General features: G+C 43.2%; 1 protein-coding gene across 1 annotated transcript in view; it reads right to left on the bottom strand.

Moving 5' to 3' along the window:
- The window catches only part of LOC122561879 (histone-lysine N-methyltransferase SUV39H2-like), a 38557-nt gene that overhangs the window by 3902 nt on the left and 15363 nt on the right, over nucleotides 1–19292 (bottom strand). Inside the window, exons 3-4 of the mRNA XM_043714198.1 lie at nucleotides 17584–18252; nucleotides 3000–3146 (exon numbers count right to left, since the gene is read on the bottom strand). Coding sequence (XP_043570133.1) covers nucleotides 3000–3146; nucleotides 17584–18252 — 816 coding nt within the window. The remainder of the gene's footprint in view (nucleotides 1–2999; nucleotides 3147–17583; nucleotides 18253–19292) is intronic.

Here is a 19292-nt window from a genome sequence, read left to right as displayed (position 1 = left end):
ATTCCCATGAAGCTGGTTTGGGCTTACTAGGCCATGCCTTCACAAAGATCAAACCATTAAATTGCTCAGTATCAAACAAACAACATTCAAATAAAAGAAATTCATCTATAAAACCGTAAGATATCGGAGCAGAATTAGGACATTGGGCCCACTGAGTCCACTCCACCCTTTCAGCATGGTTGCTATGTTTTTCAACTCCAGTCTCCTGCCTTCTCCCCGTAACCTTTGAACCCCCCCCCCCCCCCCTCCCTTACTAATCAGGAACCTATCTATCTCTGTCTTAAATACACTCAGTGACTTGGCCTCCACAGCCCTCTGCAGCATTGAGTTCTACAGATTAATGACCCTTTGGTTCAAGAAATTCCAACCCATCTCAGTTCTAAAGGTTAATCCCTTCAATCGGAGGCTGTACCCTCAGGTCTTGGTCTCTCCTGCTAGTGGAAACATCTTTGCCACATCTACTCTATCCACACCTCATAGTATTCTAGAAGTTTCAATCAATCAGATCCCTCCCCTCGTCCTTCTAAACTCCAATCAAGTACAGACCCACAGTCCTCAACCATTCCTCACGTGACAAGCCCTTCATTCCGGGATCATTCTTGTAAACCTCCCCTGGATCCGCTCCAATGCTGGCACATCCTTCCTTAAATATAGGGCCTCAATACTGCTCACAATATTCCAAATACAATCTGACTAGAGTCTTATACAGCCTCAGCAGTTCATCCCTGCTCCTGTATTGCAGCCCTCCTAACCAAATTTGCCTTCCTAACTGCTAACTGAACTTGCATGTTAACCTGAAGAGAATCCTGAATTCTGACTCCTAAGTTCCTCTGAGCTTCAGATTTCCAAAGCCTTTCCCCATTTACAAAATAGTTTATGCCTCCATTCTTCCAACCAAAGCGACTAGCCTCACACTTCCCCACATTGTATTCTGCCACTTCTTTGCCCACTCTCCCAGCCTGTCCAGGTCCTGCAGTTTCCTGCTTCCTCAACACTATCTGTCCCTCCACCGATCTTTGTGTCATCTGCAAAATGCCCTCAGTTCCTCCATCTAGATCATTAACGTATAATGTGAATAGTTGTGGTCCCAACACCCACCTCTGTGGAACTTCACTAGTTTTGGATTGTTAGAACAGGTTCAGTTCATCTGAACCAGAGTCTGGACCAATGTTCCTCTTAACACGAAATAATTTAATTCCACGCTCTGCTCACTCCCTACACCAACTACGCTCCTTCTCCAAACAAGTTCTTTCTTTCTTAATATTAGCAGATTCTGCTCCAACAATGTATTGTGGTAAAAAAATTCAAATTACCTTCTGTAAAAAAAAAAATCTGTATAATTGTGTTTGTTCATTATTGAGGAAACAAGCAGAACTGGAAAATGATAATCTGTCCAGCTTCTCAGATTTCTTCACATCACAGTGACAAGCCCCTTGTTTCTGGTGACATTTTAGTCAATGTAACCTGCATTGCTAACATTCCCATTTACATACTTCCTACAACAGGAGACAAACCCCATCGCTGGATTCCATTTCCGAAGTTTTTTTTTAAAAACCAGGCTTGTTACTTTCCCACACTCCACCCACCTACCTGGTCCAATGTAAACGTTGATGATCTTGAATTATACATCACCACCAAATTTGATCAGGAGACATTTAGAAAGGTTAAGCTTCAGTGTCACATTGAGAATGGCTTCAGCCCATATACTGAAGCTTAAATATACATGCCTTATACCTTATTCTGCCCAGATGCACATTACTATTGGGAGCATCAAGGCAAGCAGCATGAAGTGAGTCGATCCAATATCGATGTCTCGATCTAAACCCATGTATTCAGCTTCACTTCACTGGTTTACCCCTCAATTTCTACAATTTTCTATATATTCTGGGCTTTTTTTTCTAATTGCTCCAAATTATCAAAATCACTATCATGCTGCTACAAAGGCAATACCTGCCTGTTCCCAAAAGGGGAGTTTAATTTTTTTTTGCTGAATTCAATTTTGAATCACCTTCTTACTTGAATGGAGGTCAATGTAAGAGTATGACGTACCGAGCTGAACAATTCTGAACATGCAACCAGTGACACATGCAAATAAAAACCTCGAATATTCACAAACAGCAAGGTCAACACCACAGTGTACTTCAATCATTAACTGGTTTCACTTTTCAAAGATTGTTATTATTTTGAACTTAAATCATTCTTCAGTCTTGATAAAGGTATATATGTTCAGAGAATTTCACTAGGCTGATACCAAATCTTAAGGAACTGGTTCAGCCTGTACTGATTGGAGTTTAGAAGACCAAGAGACAACCTTATTGAAACATAAAAGATTCTTAGGGGTTTGACAAGGTAAATGTGGAAAGGCTGTTTCCCCCTCTTGGAGGAGAGTCTAGGCCTAGAGGGCATAACCTCAGAACAAGGAGTCTCCACATGAAAAGTACAGATGAGGAGGAATTGCTTCTCTTCAAGGTCTGTGAATCTGTGGCATTCTTTATTGTGAAGGGGTGTCGAGGTTGGGTCGTTAAGATTGTTCAAGGTCGAGATAGACAGATTTTGAATCAGTAAGGGATTCAAGGGTTTTGGGACAAGGCAGGAAAGTTGAGTTGAGGATTATCAAATCAGTCACGATCTCACTGAATGACTGGACAGACTTGATGGGCTAAATGGGCAAGTATTCAAGAAGATACCAACATTACTGATTTTAAATGAAAGTTTTTTTTTTAAAGTGCCAGTTTGTGGACAGGTTGTTTCCTCTTGTGTGACAATCAAGAACTAGGTTCACTGCTTCAAAATAAGTGGTAGTTCACAGAAGACAGGTGAGAATTTTCCTCCACCACACACACATGGTTGAGTGCCTTTGGAACACTCCTTCTCAAAATAATCTTAACAACTTACTTTAAAAAATTATATTCCTAAAAGTTAAATCAGTAAGATGAAATTCAACCAACATTAAATAGCTCCAAGAACTCAGATTTTGTAAAAACAAGCATAATACTTACACTGTGATTCACAAAGTGCGAAATATTTCCAAATCTTGCAGCATCTACAGTGTATTCATCCTCCACGTAATCCAGGTCAAACAAGTAAGTGATGCCTTTACTGTCGTAATATTTCCCTCGTCTTTCTGCTTCTTCGCTAGTGATTACCTTCCAATAGAGAAAACTACAGATATAGTTCACTGCAGCAATGATGAGGTCCAACAGAGACTTTCAAAACCTCTCCGACCAATCCTCGCAACCGAAGTCCTTCATCCCTAGAACCGGTTCATCAAATCTTTTCTGCATTCTCTCCAAAGTTTTCAGATCCTTCCCAAAGTAGTGCCAATAATGGTACACGATACTCCAGCTGAGGCTAAACTAGTGTCTTATACTAGTTCAACATAGCCTCCCTGCACTTGTGCACTATTCCCTTATTAATAAAACCTAGGATACTGCATACTTAATAAACTACCCAGCCAACCTGTCACCTGCAATTATTTACATCCTTTTACACATAGATCCTCTACTCATACACCTTTTTAAAAAAACTGTACCTTTAATTCTATACCTTTTCCATGTTCTTCCTACCAAAAGGAATAATTTTGTTTCTATGATTTATACAGCACCTTCAAAACCCATAACTACTACCATGTAGAAGGACAAAGGCAGTAGATACCTGGAAACACTACGACCTGCAAGTTCCTCTCCGAGCCACTCATCATCCTGACTTGGAAATAGATCACCGGTCCTTCACTGTCATTGGGTTAAAGTTTTGGAATTCCCTCCCAAACAGCATTTTGTGTCTACCTCCAGCACATGCATCACCTTCACATTGAGAGTCACAGAAAAAAGGCCCTTTGGCGCATCAAGTCTGACCTGGTCAAAAACAAACACCTAACTATTCTAATCCCATTTTCCAGCAGACAGCCCATCGCCTTGTGTGCCTTGGCACTGCAAATGCACATGTGAATAATTCTTCAACGTTGCTGTTCCTGCCTCTACCACCACCACCCTTCCAGGCCACGAATTCCACATTTGTACCACTCACTGGGAGGAAAAGCTTTTCCACAAATCCTCTCTCAACCCTCCTGTCCCTTCCCTGAAATCCATATCGCCAGATTGCTGATCCCTCCATCAAAAGGAAATGTTTCTGTCCATCTTCCTTATCTACCCAGGGTCCCACTGCTCATCATGTATTCACTTGTCTGGATTGTCCTCCCCCTTATCTAGACTGCATTCCATTCCAACTGATCAGTCCAGCTTTTTCCCCCATAATCCCACCAATTTTCATAACATCTGTGAATTTACTGACCACCTCCTCTACATTCAAGTCTAAATCATTTGTATAAACCTCAACACTGATCCTTGCAGATTCCCACCAGAAACAAAAACGCCCTTCCATCATCCTTGGCTTCCTGCCTCCAGCTAATTCTGGATCGAATTTGTCAAATTTCCTTGGTTCCCATGAGCTCTTCGCTATCAGTCTCCCATGAGGGACCTTATCAAAAGTCTTGCTGAAGTCCAAGAAGAATACATCAAATAACCTCCCCTTAAAACCGTGCTGACTGTTCTTGATTAATCCCTGCCTCTCCAAATGCAGACTAATTCTGTCCTTCAGAATTGCTTCCAATCCCCACCACTGAGGTTAGACTGACTGGCCTATAGTTTCCTGATTTATCCCTTGATTCCTTCTTAAATAGAAGAGGTGGCAAAGGATAACCAGAGAGGAATTGAAAATTATTACCCCCAACAGTGCCTCCCTTGCTTCACTCAACAGCGTGGGATAGGTTTCATCTGCCTCTGGAGATTTATCTACTCTTAAACCTGCCAGACCATTCAGAACGTCCTCTTGGACCATGCTAATTTCTTTAACAGTACCAAATAACCTCTCCCTGATTTCTTTACCTATATCGTCCCTCTTACTAGTGAACACTGACTCAAAGAATTAATTTAGAACTCTAGCTAGGTCTTCTAGCTCCATACACAACCACTGCGGTTCTTAAATGTAATTCTAAAATAATTTGGGCTTTTCCTTTATCTTACCGGCTATTATTCTTTCACAGTCCTTTTTTGTTCCCATAAGCTTCTTTTTTTTCTCTTTATCCGATCGTGTATGTCCTCTGATATGCAGAGTTCACAGGATTTGTTGGACCAGCCTGCGTCTTAACTGGAAGACAGTGCCCCTGCACTTTCTATATTTCCTTCTTGAACATATTCCATTGTTCGAGCACAGTTTTATCTGAATGTATCTGCTCTCAGTCCACTCTGGCCAAATCATACCTGATCTCATTAAAACTCGACTTTCCTCCAGTTTAGAACTTTGATCTCAGGCCCATCCTTATACTTTTCCATAACAATCTTGAATCTACTGGAATTATGATCACCAAAGATCATGCAGGGCATGGATACAGTAAATAGACATAGTCATTATCCTGGGTTGGGAGGAGTCCAAAACCAGAGGGCATAGGTTTAGGGTGAGAGAGGAAAGATATAAAAAGAGGCCTAAGACAGAAATCTTTCACGCAGAGGGTGGTACATGTATGGAATGAGCTGCCAGAGGATGTGGTGGAGGCTGATACAATTACAGCATGTAAAAGGCATCTGGATGGGAATATTTAGAGGAAGTGCGTGTGTCTGTATGTGGCCATCCCCAAGGGTACCGAACTTGGCTGTCGGCTTCTGCTCGGCCACTTTGCGTTGTTGCCTGTCCCGAAATCCGCCTTGGAGGACGGCCACCTGACCAAAGGTCCCGGACTGCTGAAGTGGTCTCCGACTGGGAGGGCACACTCCTGGCTGGTGATTGTTGTGCGGTGTCCATTCATCCATTGCCACAGCCTCTGCTTGGTCTCGCCAATGTACCATGCGTCAGGGCATCCTTGCCTGTAGTGTCTGAGATAGACAACGTTGGCCGTGTCACATGGTGGGTGGTGTCCCCACGTGTAACGATGGTATCCATGTCAACACTCGGACATGTCTTGCAGTGGCTGCCATGACACGGCTGTACGGTGTTGTGGTTGTTGTTGTCCTAAAGGCTGGGCAGTTTGGTGCGAACAATCGTCTGTTTAAGGTTTGGCAGTTGTTCAAAGGTGGGAAGTGGAGGTGTAGGGAAGGTCTTGGCAAGGTGCTCATCCTCATCAATAATGTGTTGCAGGCTGTGAAGAACATGGCGTTGTTTCTCTGATCCTGGGAAGTACTGGACAACGAAGGGTACCCTAGTGGTTGCATCACGTATCTGTCTCCTGAGGAGGTCATTACGGTGAGAGGTCACTGAGACAACTACACAGTAATACGAGCGAGTTTCATCCCACCATCAGACTCACCATGGGCTACTCTTTTGTATCTGTCTCATTCTTGGGCACATGCACCTCCATCAAGGATGGGCACTTCAGCACCTCACTCTACCACAAACCCACTGATAACCTCATGATGCCACACTTCTCTCGCTTCCACCTTAAACACGTTAAAACAGCCATCCTATACGGGCAGGCCCTACGCGTACACAGGATCTGTTCAGATGAGGAGGAACATGACAGACACCTGAAAGACTCAAAGGTTGCCCTCATAAGAATGGCGTACAATGCTCAACTCATCAACCGCCAATTATGATGTGCCACAGCAAGAAACCATAATGACCTCCTCAGGAGACCGGCACGACCTACAACTGACAGGGTACCCTTCGTTGTCCAGTACTTCCTGGGAGCTGAGAAACTTACGCCATGTTCTTCACAGCCTGCAGCACATTATCAGTGAGGATGAGCACCTCTCAAAGACCCTCCCCACACCTCCACTTCTTGCCTTTAAACAACCATCAAACCTCAAACAGATCATTGTAGCAAACTGCCTGGGTTTCAGGAAACATCGATAACAACACCACACAACCCTATCATGGCAACTACAGCAAGACGTGTCAGTGTTGTCACGGATACCACCATTTGTGGTGTAAAATTCCAAGCAGTGGAATGTGGTGAAACGGTTAAAAATTATGTCCCAATGTACTTCCTGGGAGCTGAGAAATTTACGCCATGTTCTTCACAGCCTGCAGCACATTATCAGTGAGGATGAGCACCTCTCAAAGACCCTCCCCACACCTCCACTTCTTGCCTTTAAACAACCATCAAACCTCAAACAGATCATTGTTTCCTGAAACCCAGGCAGTTTGCTACATCGATAACAACACCACACAACCCCGTCATGGCAACTACAGCAAGACGTGTCAGAGTGTTGTCACGGATACCACCATTACACGTGGGGACACCACCCACCATGTATGCGGCAGGTGCTCATGTGACCCAGCCTATGTTGTCTCTCTCATACGCTGCAAGCAAGGAAGCCCTGAGGCATGGTACATTGGTGAAACCAAGCAGAGACTGCGGCAACGGGTGAATGGACACCGTACAACAATCACCAAACAGGAGTGTTCCTTCCCAGTCGGGAAACACTTCAGCAGTCAGGGACATTCGGCCTCAGACCGTGGGGTGACCATCTTTCAAGACGGACTTTGGGACAAGCAACAACGCAAAGTGGCCGAGCAGAGGCTGATAGCCAAGTTCGGTACCCATGGGGACGGCCTCAACTGGGACCTTGGGTTCATGTCACATTACAGGTGACCCCATTGCACTATACACTCTCTCACACAAGCACACACGTACACACACAGACGTATACTCAATCACATGCACTTTACCAAGCTTTCACACACGCAAACACACACACACATGCACACACGCACACTCTCTCCCATGCATGCACACACACACACACACTCTCTCTCCCATGAATGCACACACACAGACAGGTCTATGGAGTGAACTTGTATTTGCAGATCCATTCTATTTTGCTCAAAAAATGCACAATCTGCAGAAAGTCAATCCATGTAACATTTTGTAAATTCCTACTTTGGAAATAGAACCAGTCTGACTCAAGACTGGGATACAGACAGTCTCTAACCTCACTCCTTTAATGCATTGCTTGACCTTTTGTTATAAAACCTTATGTTATCTCGAGAAGGTGACTTAAAAGAAGTTCTTTTACATCTTAATGAACCAAAACCTGCATTCTAAAAGATGAATGACTTAACAATCCAGGTTTGTTCAATGTATCACTGCATGATACTGTAATCTTTTGCTATAAATTCCGTGTCTAATGATGTTATACTTCACAACCACCTGATGAAGGAGCAGTGCTCCGAAAGCTAGTGCTTCCAAATAAGCCTGTTGGACTGTAACCTGGCGTTGTGAGATTCTTAAACACTGACTGCTCTTTTCTACTTTTTATGTTCTACTCAGTTGGCTTAATTTGAGAAACCTTCTGAGATGTCATCCCTCCTTACTGCTGGACTAGATTCCCTGATCAAAACTAAGACCCCTCCTTCTCTGTATTGCCTGAAGACCTTATATCCTGGACCCTCATTAATCAGTATCAGGAAGGACAAGGGTCCCAACACCAAACTCTGGGTCACATCATTATAACCTACCTCCCTGTGCAGGTTAGTCCTGACCCAGACTAGCTCCACACACGTACACACGGACACATACACACACATACACACACACAATGTTATTAATTTGCTCCAGTGGTAAGATGTTAGTTTACTAACAGGTGAATATAAGGGCAGATGGATCTGCTTGCACTAGCGAACTTTAACTGTACAGCAAGGAACAATAGAAAGGCAGGCACATTGAATGGGCAATTAGTACTAAGCAAGGTGGGATCTTCAATGGTAATATCAGCCAGTACATGAACTGACCCCACACTGCTGGCATCACTTCTAGGACTTCTGGGACTAAGGCGACTTTACTTGAGCATTCATAAATTACGAACAGAAAATACAGAAATGTTTATAGTATCAAAGAATCCCTACAGAGTTGAAGCTGACAATTCGGCCTATCGAGTCCACACCGACCCTTCAAAGAGCATCCCACCCAGACCCAACCCCCAAAACCTTGTATATCTCATGGCTAACCCACCAGCCTGCACATCCTTGGGACACTAGGGGGCATTTAGCACGACCAATCCACCCTAACCTGCACATCTTTGGACTATAGGAAGAAACCGGAGCACCAGGAGGAAACCCCTGCAGACACGGGGAAAACATACAAGCTTCATACACACAGTGGCTCAATGCAATCCTGTATTTACCGACCGGTGAAGAGAAGTATGCCGAACACCTTCTTTCCCACCTCTCTACCTGTGACTCCACTTTCGAGTAACTACACACCTGCACCCCTCTGTCACTCTATTGAACAACACTCCCCAATGCCATCCCATTAACTGTGAAAGTACTGTCCTGGTTTGTCTTAGCAAAATGCAATACGTTGCATCAAACAAGACTTTGACACAAAAAAACTATAGACACTTCTAGACTCGTCAGCATTCCAGAACAATACATTTCATTCCATTCCACAAGGGAGGAGTGGGCCATTGGAGATATTATGCCGATAGTTCAAAAGAAAAGTTTAGTTAAATCTAAAAGCCCAACGTGTACAGCATTTCAATCACTCAACTCACCACAACAGACAGACCAATGGGCTATCCTTTGGCAAGGTTCTCCAGAGGCTGGGTGTGGGGAGAGGGTTCTGTTGGTATCTCACTTCCATACCGAAACTGTGTTTTATTTGGGGTTGTGCAGAGTTTGTTTTCAACTTCCATTGACGGCTGTTTGTTCTGCCTTGCTTATATTGTACACTTGCATTTCTATAGCACCTTCACAGGATGTCCTAAAAGGCTTTGCAGTCAATTAATGTTACTTTGCAGCCTAGTCCCTATTCTCATGTGGGAAATGCAGCCAACTCACTTCCACATCCCACTAACCTCGAGATAGTGATCCATTTTTAAGATGGTGACCAAGGGATAAACACACGGCAGGTAACCAGAGAGAAAAGTTCACTATTCAGAAATAAGATCATAAGATTCAAAGGCAGGATTAGTCCATTCAGCCCATCAAGTTTGCTCTGCCATTCAATGAAATCATGGTTAATCTGATAATCCTAAACTCCACTTTCCTGCCTTTTCCCCATAACCACGGAGTCCCTTCCTGATTAAAGATTCCATCCATCTCAGCCTTGAATATACCAAATGACCCAGCCTCAACAGCCTTTTGTGGTAAAGAAGTCCTCCTCAATCTGTCCTAACTGGGTGACCTCTTATTCTGAGATGATGAGCCCCGATTCTCAACTCTCCCACAATGGTGGTGACCTCTCTGTGTCTACCCCAAAAATCTCACGTGTTACAATAAGGTCACCTCTCATTCTTTTAAACTCCAATAAGTACAGATCCAACCTATCAATCTCTCCTCATAGGACAGTCCCTCCACACCCAGCATCAGTCGAGTGAACCTTCTCTGAGCTGCCTCCAGTGCCAGTCTGTCTTTCCTTAGATAAAGGGCCTAAAACGGTTCACAGTATTTCTGCTGTGGTCTGACCAGTACCTCACACTAAACTGTTTCTCCCTGTAGCCTGAGCTACAGCTGGCAATACCTAGCTCTAGCCAATTTAGTCTCATGAGGACAAAGTCAGGAGCTTGGAGGTTTACACTTTCCTGCCTAGCGGGTACTACTCCAGAAGCAACATTTGGGGAATGACCCCTCGTTAACACGCATTGGTTCTCTGCTTCTTCGGGTTTGAAGAATTTAGCCACGTCTACAGTTTTCTTTTCAGAAGCTGTTTATATAAATGTCTTTAATGTAGTCGCACAGCAACAATGCACTTCTCAGGAGTATAGTTCTGTGAAGGGTAGGTCATGCCTCACAAGCCTATTGAGTTTTGAGAAGGTGGCGAAACACCTTGAGGGTAAAGCGGTTGATGTGGCGTATGTGGATTTCAGTCAGGTTTTTGATAACGTTCCTCATGGTAGACGATTGCACAAAATATGGAGGTATGGGATACAAGGTGATTTAGCGGTTTCGAATAAGAAATCGGCTAGCTGAAAATAGACAGAGGGTGATGGTTGATGGGAAAGGATCATCCTGGAGTTCAGTTACTAGTGGGGTACTGCAGGGATCTGTGTTTGGGTCCACTGTTGCCGGCATTTTTATAAACAACCTGGATGAGGGTGTGGAAGAATGGGTTAGTAAACGTGCAGATGACACTAAGGTCAATGGAGCTGTGGATAGTGCCAAGGATGTTGTAGGTTAATGAGGGACATAGATAAGCTGCAGAGCTGGGCTGAGAGGTGGCAAATGGAGTTTAATGCAGAAAAGTGTGAGGTGATTCACTTTGTAAGGAGCAACAGGAATGCAGAGCACTGGGCTAATGGTAGGATTCTTGGTAGTGTAGATGAGCAGAGAGATCTGGATGTCCAGGTACATAAATCCTTGAAAGTTGCCACCCAGGTTGATAGGGTTGTTAAGAAGGCACACAGTGTGTTAGCGTTTAGTGGTAGAGGGATTGAGTTTCGGAACCACGAGGTCATGCTGCAGCTGTAAAAAACTCTGGTGCGCCACATTTGGAGTATTGCGTACAGTTCTGGTCACTTCCTTCATAGGAAGGATGTGGAAGCTTTGGAAAGGGTTTAGAGGAGATTTATTCGGATGTTGCCTGGTATGGAGGGAAGGTCTTATGAGGAAAGGCTGAGGGACTTGAGGCGGTTTTCGTTACAGAGAAGAACGTTGAGAGGCGACTTAATTAAGACATACAAGATAATCAGAGGGTTAGATAGTTTGGACAGTGAGAGCCTTTTTACTTGGATAACTATGGCTAGCACGAGGTGATATAGTTTTAAATTGAGTGGTGATAGATATAGGACAGATGTCAGAGGTAGTTTCTTTCCTCAGAGTGTAGTAGGGGCATGGAACACATTGCCTTTACAGTAGTAGACTCGCCAAAAGTTTAAGGGCATTTAAATGGCCATTAGAAACGTTTATGGACGAAAATGGAATAGTGTAGGTTAGATGGGATTCAGATTGTTGCACAAACCCGTGGGAACATCGAGGGCCTGTACTGCGTTATAATGTTCTACATTCTATTATTGAATAGAATTTGACGATAGCCTCATGTGGAAAGGTAGATCAGGGTGGAAAGATTTTCTAACAGCATTCTAGACCTTCGGCACTCTGGTAGCGAAGACACTGTTGCTAATGGTGAAACAATGAGAAACCAAGAACATACAAATGTCCATAACTGGCTGGAGGTTCCAGAGATAGAAATGGTTAAAGCAGGAACTCCAAGATGAAGGATGGAAAACATTGTGGCTATAACAGCTGCTCCTTTTTTTTTAAAGAAACAGGATGTTAGGTGTTGGAGGCGATTTCCTCGAATTCCAGGAGCAGCAATTACCTTTTTGGAACCTTGGGGAAAGATGATCAAAATAACTGCACTTTTAAAAGGACAAACACAGACAAAAGGCAGCGAACAGTCAGTGAGGCAGAGAGAGAGAGAGAGGAAGAAACCTACACCGCTAGCTGACACAGATGTGAATATGCACAGTTACTGCCTTTGCTGTTTGAGTTCATGTATCCTTGGATATCGGAATGCGTCTAGGAAAAATTGATCAACAGAGAGATTCACAGCTGACCTTGGATGAACCTGTGTGGGAGAACTCAGAGCACAGGAACAGACAAGTGCACAGTTTTTAAAGGGTAACCTTGCTATAAGTCTGCAGTAGTGAGTAGAGTGGGTTCTTTCTTGATTATATATTTTACTGAGACCTGTCTCCATTAAATTTTAAAAATATAAACCATAAGTACTAAGTTAGTCAGGAGCATTATTGTTTAGAGCAAAAAGACAGTGCTATTTTCTGGGTCTGTAGATTGTGAAGGAGCAAAGATAGCCTTTCGTAGAGTGATGTGCCCTTCCTGTCAAATGTGGGAGTTTAGGGAGAGTTTCCATGTTACAGATGATTATGTCTGCAGAAGTGTCTTTGGCTGTAAATCCTATCATACTGCATGGATCACTTGGAGAGACAGTTACAGGCAATGAGGAAATTACAAGATCTAGGGGGTGTGATGGATTGCAGTTATAAGAAAGGGAGAAAAATCGCAGATACAGTCAGGTAAATGGGTTAACTCCAGAAAAGGTAGAAGAGATAGGCAGACAGTTCAGGAGTCTCCTGTGGCTATCCCCATTTCAAACAAGTATGCTGTTTTGGAAAATATAGGGGGTGATGGACTCAGGGGAATATAGCATGAACAGCCAAGTTTCTGGTATTGAGACTGGCTCTAATGCAACGAGGGGTACGTCGGGTTCCAAGAGATCAACTGTGTCAAGCGACTCTCTAGTCCGAGGTACAGACAGATGTTCTGTGGCCAGCAGCAAAAAAGCAGAATGGTGTGTTGCCTTCCTGGTGCCAGGATCAAGGATGTCTCAGAGAGTGTGCAGAATGTTCTCAAGGGGGGAGAGAGGCCAGCAAGAGCTCATTGTACACATTGAGCTAACGACATAGGAAGGGAAAAGGATAAGATTCTGAAGGGAGAAGAGAGGGAGTTAGGCATGAATTTTAAAAAAAAAGGTCCTTGATGATAGCAATATCTGTGGATTGCTCCCGGTGCTACGAGCTAGTGAGGGCAGGAATAGGATGATACAGCAAATGAATGCATGGCTGAGGAGCTGGTGAAGGGGAAGAGGATTCACATTTTTGGATCATTGGAATCTCTTCTGGGGTAGAAGTGACCTGTACAAGGAGGATGGAGTGTATCTGAATTGGACAGGGACTAATATACTGGCAGGGAGATTTGCTAGAGCTGCTCTCGAGGATTTAAACTAATAAGATTGGGTGGGGGTGGGGGAGACCCAGGGAGATAGTGAGGACAGAAATCAATCAGAGACTGGTACAGTTGAGAACAGAAGCAAGTCAAACAGTCAGGGCAGGCAGAGACCAAGGTAGGACTGATAAATTAAACTGCATTTATTTCAATGCAAGAGGCCTAACAGGGAAGGCAGATAAACTCAGAGCATGGTTAGGAACATGGGACTGGGAGGCCATAGCAATTACAGAAACGTGGATCAGGGATGGACAGGACTAGCAGCTTAATGTTCCAGGATACAAATGGTACAGGAAGGATAGAAAGGGGGTTAAGAGAGGGGGAGTGGTGTTTTTGATAAGGGATAGCATTACAGCTGTGCTGAGGGAGGATATTCCCGGAAATACATCCAGAGAAGTTATTTGGGTGGAACTGAGAAACAAGAAAAGGATGATCACCTTATTGGGATTGTATTATAGACTCTCTAATTGTCACACAGAAGTTGAGAAACAAATTTGTAAGGAGATCTCAGTTTTCTGGAAGAATAATAGGGTGGTTATGGTAGGAGATTTTAACTTGTCAAATATAGACTGAGACTGCCATAGTGTTAAGGGTTTAGATGGAGAGGAATTTGTTAAGTGTGTACAAGAAAATTTTCTGATTCAGTATGTGGATGTAGCTACTAGGGAAGGTGCAAAACCTGACCTACTCTTGGGAAATAAGGCAGGGCAGGTGACTGAGGTATCAGTGGGGGAGCATTTTGGGGCCAGCGACCATAATTCTATTAGTTTTAAAATAGTGATGGAAAAGGATAGACCAGATCTAAAAGTTGAAGTTCTAAATTGGAGAAAGGCCAATTTTGATGGTATTAGAGAAGAATTTTCAAAAGCTGATTGAGGGAAGATATTCTCAGGTAAAGGGATAGCTGGAAAATAGGAAACCTTCAGAAATGAGATAGTGAGAATCCAGAGAAAGTATATTCCTGTTAGGATGAAAGGAAAGGCTGGTAAATGTAGGAATGCTGTATGCCTTCAGAAATTGAGGTTTTGGTTAAGAAAAAGAAGGAAGCATATAATAGGTACAGACAGGAGAGATTGAGTGAATCCTTAGAAAAGTATACTCCTACTGCCTTTATACTCAAGAGGGAAATCAGGAGGGCAAAAAGGGGACATAAGATAGCTTTGGCAAATAGGGTTAAGGAAAATCTAAATGTCTTTTACAAATACATTAAGGACAAAAAGGTAACTAGGGAGGCAATAGGGCCCTTCAAAGACCAGCAAGGCAGCCTTTGTGTGGAACCGCAGGAGATGGGCAAGTTACTAAATGAGTATTTTGCATCAGTATTTACTGTGGAGAAGGACATGGAAGATATAAAATGTAGGGAAATAGATGGTGACATCTTGAAAAATGTCCATATTACAGAGGTGATGGTGCTGGATGTCTTGAAACACATAAAAGTGGGTAAATCCGCAGGACCTGATCTGGTGTACCCTAGAACTCTATGGGAAGCTAGAGAAGTGATTGCTGGGCCCCTTGCTGAAATATTTGTATCACTGATAGTCACAGGTGAGGTGCCAGAAGACTGGAGGTTGGCTGACGTAATGCCACTGAGAATGTGTAAAGGGTAGAAGCAGGCTGGGAAAATGTTAAGTTCTGAGTTAAATGGCTCTTCATAATGACTGCTTTTCCACCTTGTTAACCCATTACCCTTGCCTCCAGCACCCCATTGTTAATTGAAAGTTCTTATCTGATCTGAGTCGTGTTCAGCTGAACCTCGTTTCACAAAACTCAAACTTAACTCTTTCCCTGCCTGCTTATACGCTATACACATTCTCAAGCTAACAAGGGGGAAAGTATCCATGGTATGAATCCAGTTAACAAGGTTAAGAACATTCACTGAATAACAGTAAAGGGCTTGGTCTCTATTATTGATACTTGTTGATTATAATGGTCACCCAATTAATATGTATGTTGCCTTATCTGGAGACCTTGCAGTGCAGGTTCACAATTCCTTGAAAGTAGTGCCACAAGTAGTTTGGATAGTGAAGGTGGCATTTGGTATGCTTTCCTTTATTGGTCAGTGCATTGAGCATAGGAGTTGGGAGGTCATGTTGCGGCTGTACAGGACATTGGTTAGGCCACTGTAGGAATATTGCGTGCAATTCTGGTCTCCTTCCTATCGGAAGAATGTTGTGAAACTTGAAAGCGTTCAGAAAAGATTTACAAGGATGTTGCCAGGATTAGAGGATCTGAGCTACAGGGAGAGACTGAACAGGCTGGGGCTGTTTTCCCTGGAGCATTGCAGGCTCAGGGGCGACCTTATAGAGGTCTATAAAATCATGAGGGGCATGGATAGGATGAATAGACAAGGTCTTTGCTCTGGGCTGGGGGAGTCCAGAACTAGAAGGCATAGGTTTAGAGTGAGATGGGAAAGATTTAAAAAGGAATCTATGGGCAACTTTTTCATACAGTGGGTGGTGCATGTATGGAATGAGCTGGCAGAGGAAGTGGGGGAGGCTGGTACGATTACAGCATTTAAAAGGCATCTGGATGGTTATATGAATAGGAAGGGTTTGGAGGGATATGGGCCAAGTGTTGGAAAATGGGACATGATTAATTTACAATATCTGATCGGCATGGACAAGTTGGACTGAAGGGTCTGATTCTGTGTTGTATGTCTCTATGATTCTATGACTGCACACATGTCTATATAGCAAGGGTGAGAATATGAAATATTGACATTTTGAAAGGAATGCAGAGTGTGCCTTTGTAGGTTTCCAAATGGAAGACAGAAAAACACTGTACATTCTAATCCACTTCAATTTCCCAAGTGGTTGCAACTAAAGTGAACTAACCAGGGGCAAACATCCCAGCTGATGTTATCCAAGCAAAGGTATTCCTGGACTAAACTAAAAATATAATTAAAAAAAAAGGAAGCGATGATGAAAAATCACCTGTTTGTAAACTTCGACTGCTTCAAGTACAAGCTGAAACCCCAGCAAAACCAAAAAACAAATCTGTCGCATTGGAAAAGCTATTGCACGCTGATGTGAACTGCCAAGTTCAAATTAAAAGGGGGTTTAACCATAGGATTGTGGTCATGTGCTGATGCACTGCACTTTCAACTGAAGGGTTTTTAATTCCCAAAATAGCAACCCAACAGGCTTTATCAGTCAGTTACAGGCAACGGTATTTCCCAACAATATTTTTAAAAAGTTGGTTAGCACCAGGGATAAAGCAAAAACAGTCAATCCGATCTAGCTATAGGAACTGTCACCACAACAGGAAAGAGGGAGATGAGGGAATGGCGAACCCCTCTTCCTAGGTTCAAAATGAAGCAAGGAAAACTGTTAAACAGGAAGTGCTCATCTTGACAAAGCATTTAGATGAGAAAAGGGGAGTTGATGGCCTCATGGTGTTATCACTAGACTATTAATCTAGGAAACCGGCAGATGGTGGACTCTGAATTCAATGAAAATTTGGACTGATGACTGTGAAACAACTGTCGACTTTCAGGGGTCTGTCTGGGTCACTCAGGTCCTTAAGGGAAGTAAAATGCATCCTTACCTGGTCTGACCTACATGAGCCTCCAGATCCACAGCAATGTGGTTGACTCTTAATTGCCCTGGGACAGGCAGTAAATGTTGGCCAAGCACCCCACACAAAATAAAGATAAGGATAGATTAGGAAATGAACAAAGAGGAAACTTAATCATTCAGGGAATGATCTTTCCTGAAACCAATCCATGCAGATGGTATCTCACACTATGTAAATAAAGACAGCAAGAGAATCCAATGCACTGTTAGTTACTCATCAGCAGACTGTTCCCAGCAACAACCTACTTTACTTGACCAAGTGAGGATCTGGGAGTTAATGTTAGTGCAACACATTAGTCACTGGAAAATCCACCACAAAATAAGTATAACATACCTCTCCAACATATTCCATTACAAAACAATTCTTCTTAATATTTTGGAGGGTTTTTATGCCCCAACCTCTTCCATCCGAAGTTCTGAAGATGCAGAGATCATATAGCGTCCCATTCTGTACCACTCTGTTTGGACATTGAGATCCACAACTGCAGCAAGAATTGCATTCGAAAATGGGTTTGCCTGGGGCAATCTTTAGCTGCCGTCGTGCATTGTAAGCAAATGTCGCTCCAGCTTCCTCTGGACAACATTTCTCCTCCAAACAGTTTAAACACTCACAGCCAATCAAAGGGTCACTGTTTAAGTTGATTCCATGAGATGGTTTGTATTGATTAATGTAATGGAAGTCCATAGGGGGAGGCTCAAAATCCACTTCATTTTCCACCAGTATTTTACCTCTATGATTCTTCTTTCTGTTCAGCTCCTCTTCCCATCTTTTGAGCGCTAATCTTTGTTTGGATTTCCTGATAATACACTCTTCAATTTCAGATTTGTAATCTTTGCAGTTGTTGAACTTTAGCTTTTTTGCTACTTTCACTTTTTCCAAGAATTTGCTCCTATCATCATGATACTGCTTCACAAGTCCAACACATCGGAGATTTTTCCTTGGTTCCCAGGTGTTTGTTGACTCAGGCCATCCTTTCCACTTCACCAGATAGTACTCTTTACGCTTAGAAAGGGGTAAAAATGGAATTTAAAACATGTTAATTAATAAAGCTTGGTTTTGTTATTTTCTTCACTTATACAAGACTCAGTTAAAGATTTAAGAATGTCACTTGAACAGTTCAAGACAGGAGTATGCCAATAAGCCCCTCAGGCCTGCCTATCATCCAATACAATCCTGGCTGACCATCAATCTCAATACCCTAATCCCACCCTCCCCCACGTCCCTTGATTTCTTTAGCCACAGGAGCCATATCTACTATGATTTGGAGATGCTGGTGTTGGACTGGGGTGTACAAAGTTAAAAATCACACAACACCAGGTTATAGTCCAACAGGTTTGGGCAGCACGATGGCACAGTGGTTAGCACTGCTGCCTCACAGCGCCAGGGACCTGGGTTCAATTCCCGCCTTAGGCGACTGTCTGTGTGGAGTTTGCACATTCTCCGTGTCTGCGTGGGTTTCCTCCTGGTGCTCCGGTTTCCTCCTACAGTCCAAAAGTGTGCAGATTAGGTGAATTGGCCATGCTAAATTGCCCGTAGTGTTAGGTGAAGGGGTAAATGTAGGGGAATGGGTCTGGGTAGGTTGCGGTTCGGTGTGGGCTTGTTGGGCCAAAGGGCCTGTTTCCACACTGTAAATAATCAAATCTAAAAAAAAGGTTCGATTGGAAGCACTAACCTTTGGAGCGCCGCTCCTTCATCAGGTGGTTGTGGAGGACACAATTGTAAGACTCAGAATTTATAGCAAAAGTTTACAGTGTGATCTAACTGAAATTATACATTGAAAAATACCTTGATTGTTTGTTAAGTCTCTCATCTGTTAGAATGACTATGATAGCTTCACTTCTTTCATATGTAAATCACAAAACTTTTTTTTAAAAAGTTCCATTCTCAGGTTAACTTTAACAATTGGTGTCAGCCCAGATAATATATTGAAAGTGTTAGCACTGCTGTGGGCTGCGGTCTGTGCCACAATGTTTAGACTGATTCTAATGTAAAAAAATGAATGAACAGAATCTTAGATGGATTCATGCAGTTTTTGAGCAAAG

The sequence above is a fragment of the Chiloscyllium plagiosum genome, chromosome 23, assembly GCF_004010195.1.
Source record: "Chiloscyllium plagiosum isolate BGI_BamShark_2017 chromosome 23, ASM401019v2, whole genome shotgun sequence".
NCBI classification, from domain to species: domain Eukaryota; kingdom Metazoa; phylum Chordata; class Chondrichthyes; order Orectolobiformes; family Hemiscylliidae; genus Chiloscyllium; species Chiloscyllium plagiosum.
This window is presented reverse-complemented; position numbering and strand designations above follow the sequence as displayed.